The 14,655-nt window shown below is 47.0% G+C and overlaps 1 protein-coding gene across 1 annotated transcript in view; it reads right to left on the reverse strand.

The window, feature by feature from the left end:
- Positions 1 to 2,345: 2,345 nt before the first annotated feature.
- LOC144165202 (cell adhesion molecule 4-like) overlaps positions 2,346 to 14,655 on the reverse strand; it is a 61,660-nt gene continuing 49,350 nt past the window's right edge. Inside the window, exons 7-9 of the mRNA XM_077695322.1 lie at positions 13,977 to 14,270; positions 6,569 to 6,829; positions 2,346 to 2,871 (exon numbers count right to left, since the gene is read on the reverse strand). Of these exons, the coding sequence (XP_077551448.1) occupies positions 2,660 to 2,871; positions 6,569 to 6,829; positions 13,977 to 14,270 (767 nt within the window). The 3' untranslated portion in view covers positions 2,346 to 2,659. The remainder of the gene's footprint in view (positions 2,872 to 6,568; positions 6,830 to 13,976; positions 14,271 to 14,655) is intronic.

Below are 14,655 nucleotides of genomic sequence, written 5' to 3' on the forward strand. Positions count from 1 at the left end.
GCGCGCGGTAATTAATGGAGCGCGCGATACCTAGCCCAGCAAGAAGTTCTTCTCATAATTAATTACATTGACAGACCTGAAAATCTTCCGATTTGGTTTCCCGCGCTTCCATCCCGGAGGGCGCCCCTTACAGAATCACGGAATGACCTCACCGTTTTTTGCGGACGTCAAAGCACTGCAAAGGACGGGGCAGGCGTTGTTTCAACCGCCCCGCCGCCGGAGCTGAGTGGACGAGCTGCCTGAAGGTGTTAGGCCTAGCGTTGCGGCGGAAATTTGATGACCGCTTGCTATAAAAGACCTGATGGCAGCTTCTGACGCAATTCTGGGCTTTATTATCGGCTCCTTTCCTGCATGTGGACCTTTACTTTTGCCAAGACTGCCTTTCTGGGCAGGGGGTATGCCTGTAGCTCTGGTTACATGTATCACTCGTGTACGCGCCAGCGCCCAATCGCCGCTCGCTGGGACGCGCGCGTGAAGTGACGTCACTAGTTTCTGACGAGCGTAGCGTTGGAGGCAAACGGTCGCGTCACTTCTTTTCCCTCTCACGGAGTGATGTCACGCTGATGTCCATTTGCTGTGCTCTGCTACGCGTGCTGTTCCGCCGGCGCGATACATTAGATCAAATTGAAGTATGTTCCACGCATGGCAGGGGTATTCTGTCGAGTAAAGGAAGCGAACTGTGCAATTATATTAACACCGAAAATTGGTGTCAGTACCCCTTCAAGCGCTATTCACACGAGGGAGTATTTCGGCGTACAAAACCCGAGGGAGGCCGTGGCATCACCGCAGGCGGACTTCCGCTCGGCCAGCTTCTTCACTCACACGGATGCGTTGGCCAGACGGATATCTATGTTTGCATTCGCCAACCTCTACTGAAGAGCAGAGCTGCCGTAGCACTGGCGATTCCGTATCGGGGGCAGATTCTGCTAAATTCCCAAAACGTACTGATCTCGTCAGCCGCCGAAACAAGCGGCCGTGGGAATTATGCAGGCCCTGCGATTATTAATTGCCGACGCGGATAGGTAACGAGGCGCGAGGAAATGGGTGGGGAGACGTGTGCTGGGAGCAGCCGGCCGGTGTGCCTACAGGTTCACCTACAGATCTTAGGCTTACAACTGCAGCGGATATTCGATTGCCGCTATGGTAAGCGGTGCAGATGACGACTGACGACTTTTAATGCAATTGTCCATCGCCTCATTACCTACTTTCTTGATTGTGCAGCTGTGTTTCGAATTTGCATGCCATTTAATGGAGCCATCGCTCGACTTACCGGCGCCACTTCGCGACAGCGGCCGCCGCCTGCACCGTGAGCGTGGGACTCCCTCAATGCGCCTGTCGCGTGCACGGCGCGTTTTCGCGTCCAGTGCAATAAGAAGCAATAAAAATAGAGTGCCTGGAACTGCTCGAGAACTTTAGTCGCGGCCAGCTGCCCCATGAGCCAACAAAATTCCACCTCCCCCGGCGCCACGGATCAGCTCATTTGTAGGTCGAGAGCAAATGCTCTGACCTTCAATCAGAGCGGCAGCTGGGGCTCGCGCATCACTCGCACTCGCTTGTTGATCCGACCAAACAGGTAACTGTCATAACTGGGGTTCACGTTGACGACGCTCGAGTCGCTAACGTGGGATGATGTCACTAAATCTCAGTTATGGGGGCAATACATTGCCGTCGTGGTTACCGGCGCTATCGATGGGTCTCGATCTTCAGAATGAGCATTTATGTCCTTTTTATAAGCGAATTAAAATATATATTAAACGTTTCTTGTACCCAGCCCTTCGTGTTTTGTGTCCTTGCATGCAGAGTGTCCTTGCATACAGCAGGCTGTTTACAGACTTAAAATTTGTTGGCACAACCCCCTGAAACGCCAGGTGTTCGTTATTTCATTAAAAATTTAACAAAGCCCTTCAAGACGTCAAACAACAACTTGTGCACTTTTCTAACATTTGGTCAATTCTAGAGTACGCTGCAGGAGTCTGATACCCGAGCACTAGAATTCTTTAGAATAAACTGCAGGAAATTCAAAATTGTGGTCTCCGCTTTGTGACTACAAGTATAGTCGTGATTTCAGCGTAGCAGGTTTCAAGCACTCCGTTTCGTGGGACACTCTAAGACTACGGCGCACTTTTGCTACGTGTTTATTCTTGAAACAATTTGCGTGTGGGAAGGTAGCAACAGATCGACTTGAGTACCTTGAACCCCCACGTACGTATCCAATATTCGTGCCGAGATCTGCATTCCAAGCGTCGTTCTTCATAAACTATTCAAAATTGGAACAACGCAACCCGGCAGTGTTGTTTGCGCCCATACTTAAATGTTTTTTTTTTTTTTTTTTTTGCGCTGTGGCAGCACTGCGCATGGGTTAACCATCAACTGTTTTCATTGAGTTTGGCGCTGTCACCAACTGGTTGCGCTGTAATCTGGGACAGTGCTGGAAACACGTCAAAGAGTGTATTTTTATTCGATATTTTGTAATTTTTTTGTAACATTATGCCGTGCCTAAAACTTTTGGTATTTCATTTATGCATAACACTCCTCTGCTGCAATGTCTCAGGGCGAATGCAGGTATGATAGTAAATAAATTCCAAAAAGTGCTTGGATCATACATGGACTTCGGGCCCATAACGACATGGTGTACAACAGAATGTCCATAAACCGGCACCTACACCGGCTTCTGAAAGCCGGCAGGCGTTGCGTTTCCTTCGATCCAAGGCGTGTCTGCGTGAAGACGGCCGGGGCCCTGGTCCGATGTGTGCGGGAGTACGCGGCGCCTTTTCCACCACGCCACGGTGCACAGCACAGCGACCAGGAACAGCAGGAGAGCCAACAGGAACAGTAAAGAGGCGACGAGCCCGACAGGTAACGTCGTTTTGCCTGCGCGAAAAGCTCGGTTCGAGTGCGCACCAGTCTGGCGATTTAAAGAGATGAAATACCACCGCGCACTGAGGACGACGCACTGATAAGTGGTCGCCTGAATGGCAAACGGAAGAGTACGAAACCATACGGAAATCAGAAAGCCACCGAGTTTATACAATGCGAAAATGAATGGTTCGAGTTCGCCAGCTAGTGATCAAAGACACAATTACGCAAAATTGCTTGCAATGTGCATGCAGACGGCCAGGTGACGACGCTGGGCTAGGTTTTATTTAAGCTGATTCCCATTCCACTTAAAGCCGGCGATTGATTTGGCTAATCCTGTCCACGTATGGGTACCGGCCAACAAAAGCTTTCTGCCTGCAGATCCTCCGGAACAATTCTGCAAGAACGGTAGTTTTTGCCTTTAGGCTCTATTTAAAGGCCTAATTATCGAGAAAAATTAATTGGGAAAAATGAATGAATGAATGAATACTTCATAAATAAGGCCATAATGCTCTCGTTCACTCTCATAAGCAAAGTGTCGTAGCTTAGTGTTTCCAACTACGATCCCATAAGACTTTTGAAATATGCGCATAATGCATGGACAAACGCCTACAAATCTCGAAGATGTACAACTCGATTCCTTTTGCGAAGGGCATTTTTTTCTTGTACGCAGCGCGTGATGTAAGCTGGCAGAACGCAGCGGATGTTGCAGCTTCCCAGAAACCATCTCAGAAGCGAGCCTTTCGAATGACATTCAAAACACTTCCCAGCGTCTGGTGAGCCATGCTTCACGGAAGAAAATTGTATTTACATAGGCGAAGATGATGCAGGGCCTTGTGAAAGGAACGAAGGAAAACGCTAATTGAAAAACAGAAATCGTTAAGCATCACTGTGTAAACATCGAGCGCTTCCTTTCATCCAAGTCGCTTTTCAACAGCACGTTGTGCACTTCCAGTGTTAAACACAGGCTTAACACTGGCTTAACACATCCAGTGTTAAACACAGGCTACTTCGTATGCGGGAGCATCCGAAGCAGGCTGAATTGAAAAATTCTGAGGTTTCAATCTACTAAAATCATTGACTGATTCATTGATTGTTTCATTCATTGTTTGGCACTCACTTCGGCTTCGGGCCGGGTTTCGTCGCAGCTCCGGTTTCGATACATGTGCAATAAACGAGCTGTAAGACGTAATGATGCTCGTGACTGAGTAATGAGAGCAGAAAATTGTGCTTCTTCAATTTTTAAAATCAACTGCAATTATTCAAACAGCGTCTGTTCCGTCCGCGTTCTTCTCTGTGTTCGCGAAGTTTATTTTTTGCGCCAGGAAACACGCCTCAGTTATCCCGGTAGCAACATGCCCAACGTTTGGCACTATATAATTGTCATTATCAGGAGCACGATTCAATGCATCCAACGAAATCTTTGCTCCGTCCCTATTGAAAATGTAGACTTGACGGAAGCCATCAAACACCATGACAGTGGATTACGGTAATGGAATTTATGATGACATGACGGCAGATGACTGCATGCTGACACGATGGCAAAGTGGTGGTTGTCAGCACGCCGGTAGGTGACGACATATCGGTAAACGACGGTATGCTGATAATAGTAGCGTTGATAATGGCAAGTTGGATGACGGTGTGACGGCAGATGTATGAGAAATTGGAGAAAAATGATGACGACATAAGCGTCAAAAACACAAAGGAACGAGTCAAACAAAGGACCAAACAAATGATCGGTTACGCGAGTATCGCGCATTAACTCTGAAGGAGCTAGTCACCTTCCCTTTCATTGTGGCAAAAACAAGTGGAGGCCACATTTTAAAAATGTAACAGTTCTGGACAAGTTTAGAACGAAAAGGCAGAGAAATTTGATACTTCAAGCGTACTATATAAGGCAGCAAGAAGAAGGGAATTCTGCTAGTGTACCTTTCATTGCATTGAGTGATAGACATTGCATGCCTACAATGCTTGGTTAGGGCGGTGCACTGAGTCTGGCGTGTTTTTGGGCTAAATGTGCGCATGCATGGCGGTCGGTTGATCGTAGTGTACAAGTTGAAGTTCAAGTTTGTTTTCCTTTTTTGGATAAAATAAGGAGTACAGAAACAAAAGAGGTCCCGAAGTTGAGAACTGTCGGGGGCCTCGTTACATCACGTAGTTTTAATAGAACAAAACGCAGCAAGCAGTTGAACAGGTTTTAGAACATCATAGAACTTAACCAAAACAAGCAAAAACAAGCAATCGCAGACATCCAACAGGAACCATGCAATAACGCTTCATTGAGAATTGACACATGTAATCTGTAAACGCAATTATACATAGCAAGAACACAATAAATAGTTTACTAGACATGTAGTTATCTACGTAGACATAATTTAAACAATTTACGAAAAGAATGTAATCTTTAACTTGACCTAATTTATTCCGGTATATTGTTCCATGTCCACTCACCAGCAAATTTTGCGGTCTGTTTGCCGTAGTTTGTACGCACTTTTGGCGTCAAAAAATTCTTTCGGGCAGAGAATCGGGTGTTATTTGTGTTAATGAGAAGCTCCCGTGGCAATACTCCAATGAATATGTGATTATGGACAAGGCGATAAATAAATGAAGCCAGATTTAAAATGAATAATTCGTTTACCGGAAGCACGCCTAGTTTAATGTAGAAGGGCATGGAATAAGACCGAGAAGGAGCAAAATAAGTGATCCGGAGAGCCTGATCTTGAAGGATTTGAAGAGTTTCGACATGGGTACCTAATGTATTACCCCAAGAAGAAATGCAACACGGAAGTTGACTTTGAATATATGGATAGTATAACGAAAGAACTATGCGTGGGAGAAAATGAGGACGTGCTTTGATAAGGACATGAATTCCGAAAGCTACCTTTTTGAGCAATGATTGCACGTGATAATTAAACTTCAAATTCGTGTTTAAGACAACGCCAAGGAACTTCGTGGTATCGGATAAAGAGATAAGATGGTTGTCGAGAGTTAAAAACGCACGCGAAGTAGGGTTTTGAAGGGAATAAAATATTATAAATGTAGTTTGTTTTGGGTTCATTGGAAGATTTTTTGTAATGAACCAACGATGAACGTTTAATAAGTCTGAATCCAATCTTTTCTGAATCTCAGAGGCTGATTTATGTGACGTAAAGATGGTAGTATTATCAGCATATATGAGGCTGTTTTAATATGTAAGCGTAGCAGGGAGGTCATTAATAAATAACAAAAAATAGTAGAGGACCTAGTATGGAGCCTTGTGGAACTCCAGTGTTGATTGATTTAGAAGTGGAAGGTGTATGTAAACAATATGCGAGATGTTCGTTAAATAATTAAGAAGGAATTTTGAGGGAGGCCTTGATATGCCATATGCTTCAAGTTTCTGTAACAAAATATAGTGGTTAATTTTTAGAAAACGCCTTAGTTAGGTCAATGAAAACTGCTCCAACGAGTAAACCTTCGTCGATAGCCTTTTTAATTTTCATTTAATGAAATATACGTCCAGCGAGTGTGTTGTCCGTTCACTGGCTTCCGCGTTCGTGTTTTGTTCGCTGGTTTTTTCGAAATACCAGGAGAGATTCTAGCTGAAATACCACCTTGTTCGTGCATGCAATCCCTGAAGCCAAGAACTGGCAGCTTCACTTCAAGTATTCGTACATAAGTCTGACGTGACAGTCCTGCGCGAACCAACAAAACAACGGGAGCAGGTGCTTGCCTTGCTTTTCAAGAAGCACGAGCCCCACAGGTCGGCTTGAGCCGGCACCCAGAGCATTCTCGGCCATGCACACGTAATGCTCAAGGCGGCCGGGCTTCTGCCGCCAGCGAAGTACGCTGGAAAGCGGCGCGATTCCTCGGAGCAACTCGCCGTCCCGAGTCCAGGACAGCCGTAGCGGGGCGGGGTTAGCGTCCACGCGGCAGTGAAGGCAGGCCCAAGCAGAGGCCGCGTGGCAAGTCTCCAGGTGCACCTCGGGGGGATCTGCAAGGAGGTGAAACAAATTGCTGTCAGTTCAACAATACTGCGGCGTGGTACATACACAGCAGCACATGTTTACCATTGCAATGTCCAAGGTTTCCTGCCGCCGCCTGCTGGTCAAGGCGATCACGCAGCCCTAAGTTTTGGGTGGCCTTAATTCAGTACACAAAGAGTAGCCTATGGCCTACATGTATCTAGAGAATGGTAGAACAGTCTCTTTTCTCTTCTGTTCTGATACGAGGTCGGTAAGCCAGTCACTTGTGGTGACTAGCGCAGATTACACACTGTGGAGGGCTATTTGAACTACGGCTTGAGAACCGTCGGACAAAAACTGACCGTAACAATACTGCACAAACACGCGTCGTGTGTTGATTTTATGCTGTGCTAATTTATTGTGTTCAACAGTACTGGGTTGCGCCTTCATTGTTACACAATACACACAGAACATCTATATAATTCTCACAGTAACGGCGGTATGCAGAATCGTAACCGCCAGAAAGATGCCGAATTCCCATCGCGAATTCGCTGTTCTTTCGTTAATGTAATGCTTGTTATACGTATGTCAAAACAAGTAAGACTCAATTGAACAAATTTCCTCAAGCGTGTACGACTGTACAACTGTGCACAACTGTGTAAAGCGTGTGCAACTGGGTACAACTCTACACAGACCGCAACAAACTTGCCATTACCCAAAAAGTAATCGAAGACGGTGAGCACAAATCTTTTCTGAGGAGCAATGAGGGCAGTCATGCATCCCAGAAGGGGGATGCATGGCTGTCTTTATCGAAAGCACATGGGTGGGTTTCAGAAATAACGTTCTCTTTAACCGAAGCTGAGGTAATCGCATTGTGGTTATGTTTTCCACTATCATCTCTTGTGTTGACAGCAGTGTACCGCCCACCATACTGGAATGGGTACATATTTCTACGAGAAAATAATGCGGCGCTTTGTTTCCTGGGGACCGGTGGCATTTGTATACAGGGGATATAAATATGGACACAGTACGTTTAAACTAACTTCGGACTATTAAGATGTGTGGTCAAAAGGGGGTGTAGACTTCGCAATTCCCTAAGCTACCAGTTAAGAATTTTTGTCCGGTAAACTCATGGCGTCTTGTTTAGACCACATCAGCGCAGGTGTTCACAGCTTAGAAACGCGCTCCGCAATAGTCGCAACTAAACTTCCGGCCCGTTATTTTGTGACGGGCTGTTTCCTACTAAGATCTTCACTTGTGCGCAGCGTCGAGGATAAAACCAGTCTTTCAGTCGTTTATAGAAAGGTAGTTGATAGACAAATCGCGCAGTACGACTGGCACAACCTTATATTTATTTACAATACGTTCAGGGCCAAGTGGCACTAAAGAAAGGAGTGGGGGGGGTACAGAACTATGACATCCAACAATGGTAGCACATTGGTGAGAGTACATAGTAGTATTACACACTAACAAATGAGGTTTTGTAGGGCAGTCTTGAATTGGGAATGTTCTGAGATGGCAGCAGTGGAGGCCGGAAGATGGTTCCAGTCAACGCTGGTTCTTGGAATGAAAGAATCATTATAATGGTTAGTGCGACAAGAAGGAACACCAACTTTGTTTACATGGTCTATGCGGGATGAAATATATGCAGGCGGTAGCATAAGCCGTTCTTTCAGGAGAATTATATGGAAAAATATTTTTTGGAAAAGGCAAAGACGATGATGCGACGTGCCGACAAGTCAGGCAGGCCAAGAACAGATATCATTGAGGTGACACTGGCATTACGGCTATAGTTTGATAAAATGAAACGAGTCGCACGATTCTGAATGGCTTCAATGGATTGGGTGAGCGTGACTTTGCCGGGATCCCAGATTGCGCATGCGTACTCTAATTTTGGACGAACGAGTGACTTATAAAGTGTTAATTTAACATCTTACGGCACGAAGTAGAAGTTCTCCCTCTAACATGTACTGAAATCAGTAGCCTAGCCATTAGGCTAGGGCACTCATTTCCGTACTGCGAACCTATGATGTCACATGAGCTAAGCTCTGCGATTGGCGGAGGCTGGCAGAAGCAGACGCAAATTAGGTAGAGCTTACAAACTAGACGAACGAGCGATTTGCGCTTAAATGTAGGGCACATTCTTTACAAAGCAATAAGAATGATCGGACAAACAGTGGAAGTTACGAAAGCACATGTAAACATAGAAGTACTGATGCGTTCTGCTGTTCGTACTGCGCACAGCATGCTTGGTTTAGCTGCACAGCACTACGGGGCTTGGGGTTGTCTCAGACGACACTGGCCGATTGACGCAAGCAACGGTGTCTTACGTGACCCCATTTGTCGAGCGAACACTGTTTCAGGGAACGAATATTTTCTCCCAGAACAAAAACAAGCCAGGTTTAAATGCGGGAAAACAAACCAAACGCTTGCCACGGTATGGTGGCGCCATCTAGGTTACGGAACGTAAAGAAACGCGGGAACAAACCAACACCGCTGTACAGGGTGGAGACAACCTTTGAACGGTCCCGTGCCGCCGCAATTGGGCCAACGGGTTCAACGCGTTATTCTTTTCGTTTCCCACGAGACCTAGCAACACGAAACAGACAACATGATTCAAACTTCTTCAGTAAACCGCGTTGCGGCGATACTTTTAGCGCGGTTTTGACACAATGACTTGCTTTGGCGGCGAGCGAGCAACCGAAAATGGCGGCGCCATCGTATACGTGTCTCTACCCTGTACGGCGGATGCGTGAATGAAGGTACTCTAGGCTGCAGAGCGGTCGATTCCTGTGATGTCATTTGGGACCACGAAAACACACTATTGAGCGGGAAAATCAAAATTTTAACCTAAATTGTTTAATTTCTCAGTGAATAAAGCACCGTTTGTATCCGGACAAGCGCTGGGGGCACTATAAAACACGAAATCTTTCGAATAAAACCAACTTGCATTTTCTCTTCATGGCTCCTTTAAGGATGGCGAAAGGCTTGCGCACCTTTCTTGAGACGGTCACCCCTAGTGAATCTAAGCGCAAGAAGAAGCAATCTTCCTAAATGAATCCTTTAGTTCCTCCTAATCGTATCATAATTAAATGAAACTGCTGAAGTTTCGCTTAAAATGGCCCCTTACTGAAATCACAGGTATCCTCCACCCGACCTGTAGCCCTACTGCTACAGGAGACTAGATGCCCTTGCAAAATTCTTCACTACACCACCTACATGGACTCCAAAATCCTGTATACTTACAAAGATAAAGCCAAGTCTCTCTTTACCCCTGGTCAGGCAGCAGTTCTGGTGCACAAGTCGTTCAACATCGATAGGATAAAGTAAGCAATACAAATCGAGAGGTAATTGTAGTCCGCGTTCAACCCCCCATCCTGTGTTTATGGTCTCGGGATGTTACAGACCTTAATGTGACTCCCGGGTTCGGGATTCCTATGACTGGATATAGCATATATTTTCGCTAAACTTTTCTGGTCCAGTTATTGTTGGAGGCGACTTCAACGCGAAAATTATTCTCTGGGGTTATTCCTACTCCGATGTACGCGGGAAACTCCTAGGAGAAGCACTGGAGTATAGCCCCCTCCGACTCGACAATGAACCTTTCATTCCTACCCGGACAGGTCTCCACAGTTCGCAGCAAGACACAGCACCGGATCGAACCCTTACCACACCCGGCGTCATTAAAAAATGGCGAACACTAGATTGTACATGGGGCAGTGATCACTTCCCTATTCTGCTCCACTTGAACAGCAAGAAATTCCGCTCCAAGACTACGTACACAAATATCAACCGGGATCTTTTTCGCTCGCAATTCCACGTGAGCGCACAACCTGAGCTGTCCGAGTTTGTTGCCTCTGTGAATGAAGCGAGTATCCTTTCCACGGAAACGGTAACAAGCACAGCTGTGGTCAACAATCCGGACGCCCACATGCACAAACTGTTTCGCACCGCTGAACGACTTACCAAAACGTATAGAGAATGCGGTAAACGTCACCATCACCTTATGAGACTAAAATGACATTACAAAGCGATAAAAGAATATCAAAAATCCTCCAATCTGAAAACTGGCATAATGTCTGCGAACGACTTGGGCAAGAACGTGGTCTCTCAAATCTGTGGAGCCTCTTTCGGGGCCTGAGTGGGCGGGCGAAAGTAAAACTGCCGATTCTAGATAGAATGTGCCTCCATACAAACTACTCTCAAGTGGAAGATACAGTTGTGAAGACTCTCTTCCAACACGCCACGGCTGACATCTCGACCCTCTCACGTCTGCCTGAAATCGATATACGAGCACCGCTCGCGGAGCTCGACTTTTTATTTGGCCACGACCAAATAAAATGGCAAGACCTTCAAAATCTTCCCTCATCGGGTCAAGCGGCCCTCTTAACTCTCATCAATCGATCCTGGGATACTGTGCAAATTCCTGACCACTTGAAAATGACTATCATCCACCCCATCCCAAAACATGGCAAAGATTTTCGAATACCCGAGAATCTTCGTCCCATCGATTAACTCAGTTGTTTGCAAGTTTACAGAACGTCTCATAAATAACAGGCTTCAACACCACCTGGAACACATAGGATGGTTCCACCCGGCCCTCACGGGATTTCGCCCGACTTTAAGCACGCATGATTACCTCTGGCTTCTTCGTAGAGTTATAAACCGTACATCCCGAAAGAGCCTGCCCGACTACGTCCTGGCCCTTGATATGCACAAGGCGTTCGGTAACGTCAGTCAAGAAGGCATCCTGCAAGAATTAGCCGCTGCCTTCCCCAGTCAGAAGGCTCAGAGGTGGATTAGCGGCTTCCCAACGGACTGACCCATTCGCCTTATCCCAATGGAAGCAACGCCGACTACCTACTACCTTGACAGAGGAGTTTCCCAAGGTTCAATTCTCGGACCTTTACTCTTCAATCTGGCCCTGAATCGTGTAGCCCGCACCCTTGAAATGTATTCAGCGGGCCCGTTTCGCCTTCTATGCTGATATTATATTTGTGTGGACCGAGGCTGCCGATCATTACTCAAAAGAATCTATGCAGGCCTAACTCCAGGCTGCGGTTTTTAGCTTGGAGCGCACTCTCTCCCGATTCCAGCTGCAATTATTCCCCAACATGTCCGAATTTCTCAGCGTTGATGGCAAGCGATCGACCAACCCTGACCAAGTCCTACACCTCAACATCGCCAATACGATTATTGAATCAAGAAATCGTACCAACTTGGCCTCCAGATTAGCAGCTGAAATAGCCCCACTACATGAATCCGTCGTCTTCGGACAACATGGCGCTCCACCTTGCACCTTATTACCCGTCTATCAAATAAATACGGTGGCTCACACCAAGACGCCTGTCTCAAGCTTGCGCGCGCCGTTGCGCACGGCCGGCTGTCTTACGGATTTCCCGTGTATGAATTCCGTCCCTGGCACCTCAGTGAACTAACCATGTTAAATAGACACCTGATTCGTACCATAACAGGCCTACCCCGCCACATTAGGACGCACGTGCTAGAACAAGCAGTTTCACTTCCTCCGATCACCAATCTAGTCGAAGAAGTCAAGCTGCGATTCCAGAAGCACCTCGAATATATGCCGCTGGGACGAGCAGTCTTAAATGGGACACCTTGAATAGCCATTTCGACCCTGCAATCTGTCCTAAATCCATTCCACCTTGGGAGAGACCTGCAATCGGCCCTATCCGAAGACGACCCGTTCCCCGACGTCAACGAGCAGCTAGGGAACAGTACGTCCACACTCTGGCCAATGACAAAGCCCACGATGAAGTTGATGTATTCACCGATGCCGCTATCCAAGACATAACAGCCACTGTTGCTTGGACTTGCCCCGAGGTTCCACAACTAGGTGGATCTCGCAACATTACGAACACCTACGGCCTCTCGGATGAAGCCGAATTCTTTGGAAATCTGGGCGCAGCTCAAACCATCCAAACCCATTGTTAACCATCCACACAAAGAAATTCCGCATCATCACTGACTCGCACGCTGCTCTCCTGGAACTGAATAGGACCTTCATACCTAACTCTACGGCCACGAGCATCCTATACTTTGTACGGGACCTGTCTAATGAAGGAATCACGATACGCATTGTCTGGACACCTGCCCACACATCTGGAGCGGACGGCAACCTAACGGCGCACAACGCTGCCCTGGAGTGTCTACTAAATCCTCCCACGGTTCTCGACACCACTCCAGCACAATCTGACCCACCGAGCACTTATGAACAACACTGGCAACAAAAACTTCGTCAAGCTAGAGCCCTCAGCCAGCAACGGCTAGCCGAGGCCTCACCCTCTGGTTTCCTCGCCCCACTGAAGACCCTTCCAAAAAAAGGAGAAGTCTTCGCCAACTAAGTTTATGCCAACTCGGCCTATACCCCTGATGTGATATTGAAGTGGGCGAACCCAAGGCGCCCCTCCTTACTAAGGTGCCCTCACTGTGGCAGCGACGATAAACCCAACCTTTTCCACCTTATTTGGTCATGTGCAGCCTTCTCGGACGGCCGTGCGCAGTTGCTAGCAAGCGACACGGTTTCGACGTCAGCGTTAGAGCATGTCGAGTATGCTAGGGTCAACCCCGAAATGTTAGAAAAAAATCTCAGACTTTGCCCTAAAAATGGTCTCTATGAGATGGTTTAATGGCTTACCGACTACCTGTTCAAGTTGACCAGTCACAAATGAACACCGGTGCGCATCCATCTTGCCCCACCAACCGTAATGTGCCATCAAGAACTATGCCGGACACCCCCTCCCCTCAGGGGAAGGCCAGTGTGTGTGTGTGTGTGTGTGTTGCTCCAACGGAACCTCGAGAGACAGCTACAGTGACAGCTACAGTGAAGCTTGAACATTACTTAGATGTACTAACACTACTTACCGGTGTCTTACCCAATCCTACTTTCCATTCCCTACCCACAGGGCTTTATAGCCTCCTCTCTCCAATAAAGTCATTCATTCATTCATGTTTGTTTGGGAGATTGAATTGGTGCACATGCGTTCTCAAAGTCCACCAATGCATCACCACATCGTCTTTACCACGGTGCTATACAAACACATACATATTTTCGATGTTAGTATGCGTCACGTGCGTTCTACCTAACCTTCTAACGCAAAAGCTGAGAAATGGCATGCACTCTAGAAGGTAGGTCAAAATAAAGTGGGCACTCACAGTGGACATCTAAACGACGTTCGGCCTGCACTGGCGGCACTGAGGGTGTTTTTGGGTTGGCAGCAGCACAGACCAACCTACGGCCGTGATCAGCGGGCGTTGGTCGAATGGTTACCGTTGCTGTGCTCACGTTGCGTCCGTCCCAGTGGGTGAACGCTGAGGTTAAGGGCCGACCAGCGAGCATCCACTGGAGCGAGGCCTCGGGACGTGAGCCCCAGGCGACGCACTCAAGTTCCGCGCTCACGCCGGCCACCAACGGACCGCGGCGAATCAGCAGGACCTGCTCCGGGGCCACTGCGACAACCATATGATCAGTTTAGGGATTCTCTCCAAAAGCACACTCTTACAAAAAGTCTTGTTGATTTTCAATAAAAATTTTGTTTTATTGTACCAACAAATTTTATTGAGTATTCAAGCAGTTTCTATTGAAATTTTGTTGACGATTTGTTGTGGCTGTGTTTAAAAGTGGACACCGTCTTTGAATTGATTTTTCGTTGAGTTCATCACGAAAAAAGTCCGTAGAGAACGAAAATTTTAAAGAGAGTAGGAATAAAGTTACTTTGAAAAAGTGTTTAGAGTAGCATGAACACCCATTGATTTCAATAAAACGTTGGGTGCACCCCAGATAGCTGCAATCTCCTGGACGGCGACTGACGCTGGCTAATAAACTATGCTTATG

Source organism: Haemaphysalis longicornis, unplaced genomic scaffold (genome assembly GCF_048455015.1).
Source record: "Haemaphysalis longicornis isolate Haplotype H1 unplaced genomic scaffold, Haemaphysalis longicornis Haplotype H1 scaffold_14, whole genome shotgun sequence".
In the NCBI taxonomy this organism is placed as follows: Eukaryota; Metazoa; Arthropoda; class Arachnida; order Ixodida; family Ixodidae; genus Haemaphysalis; species Haemaphysalis longicornis.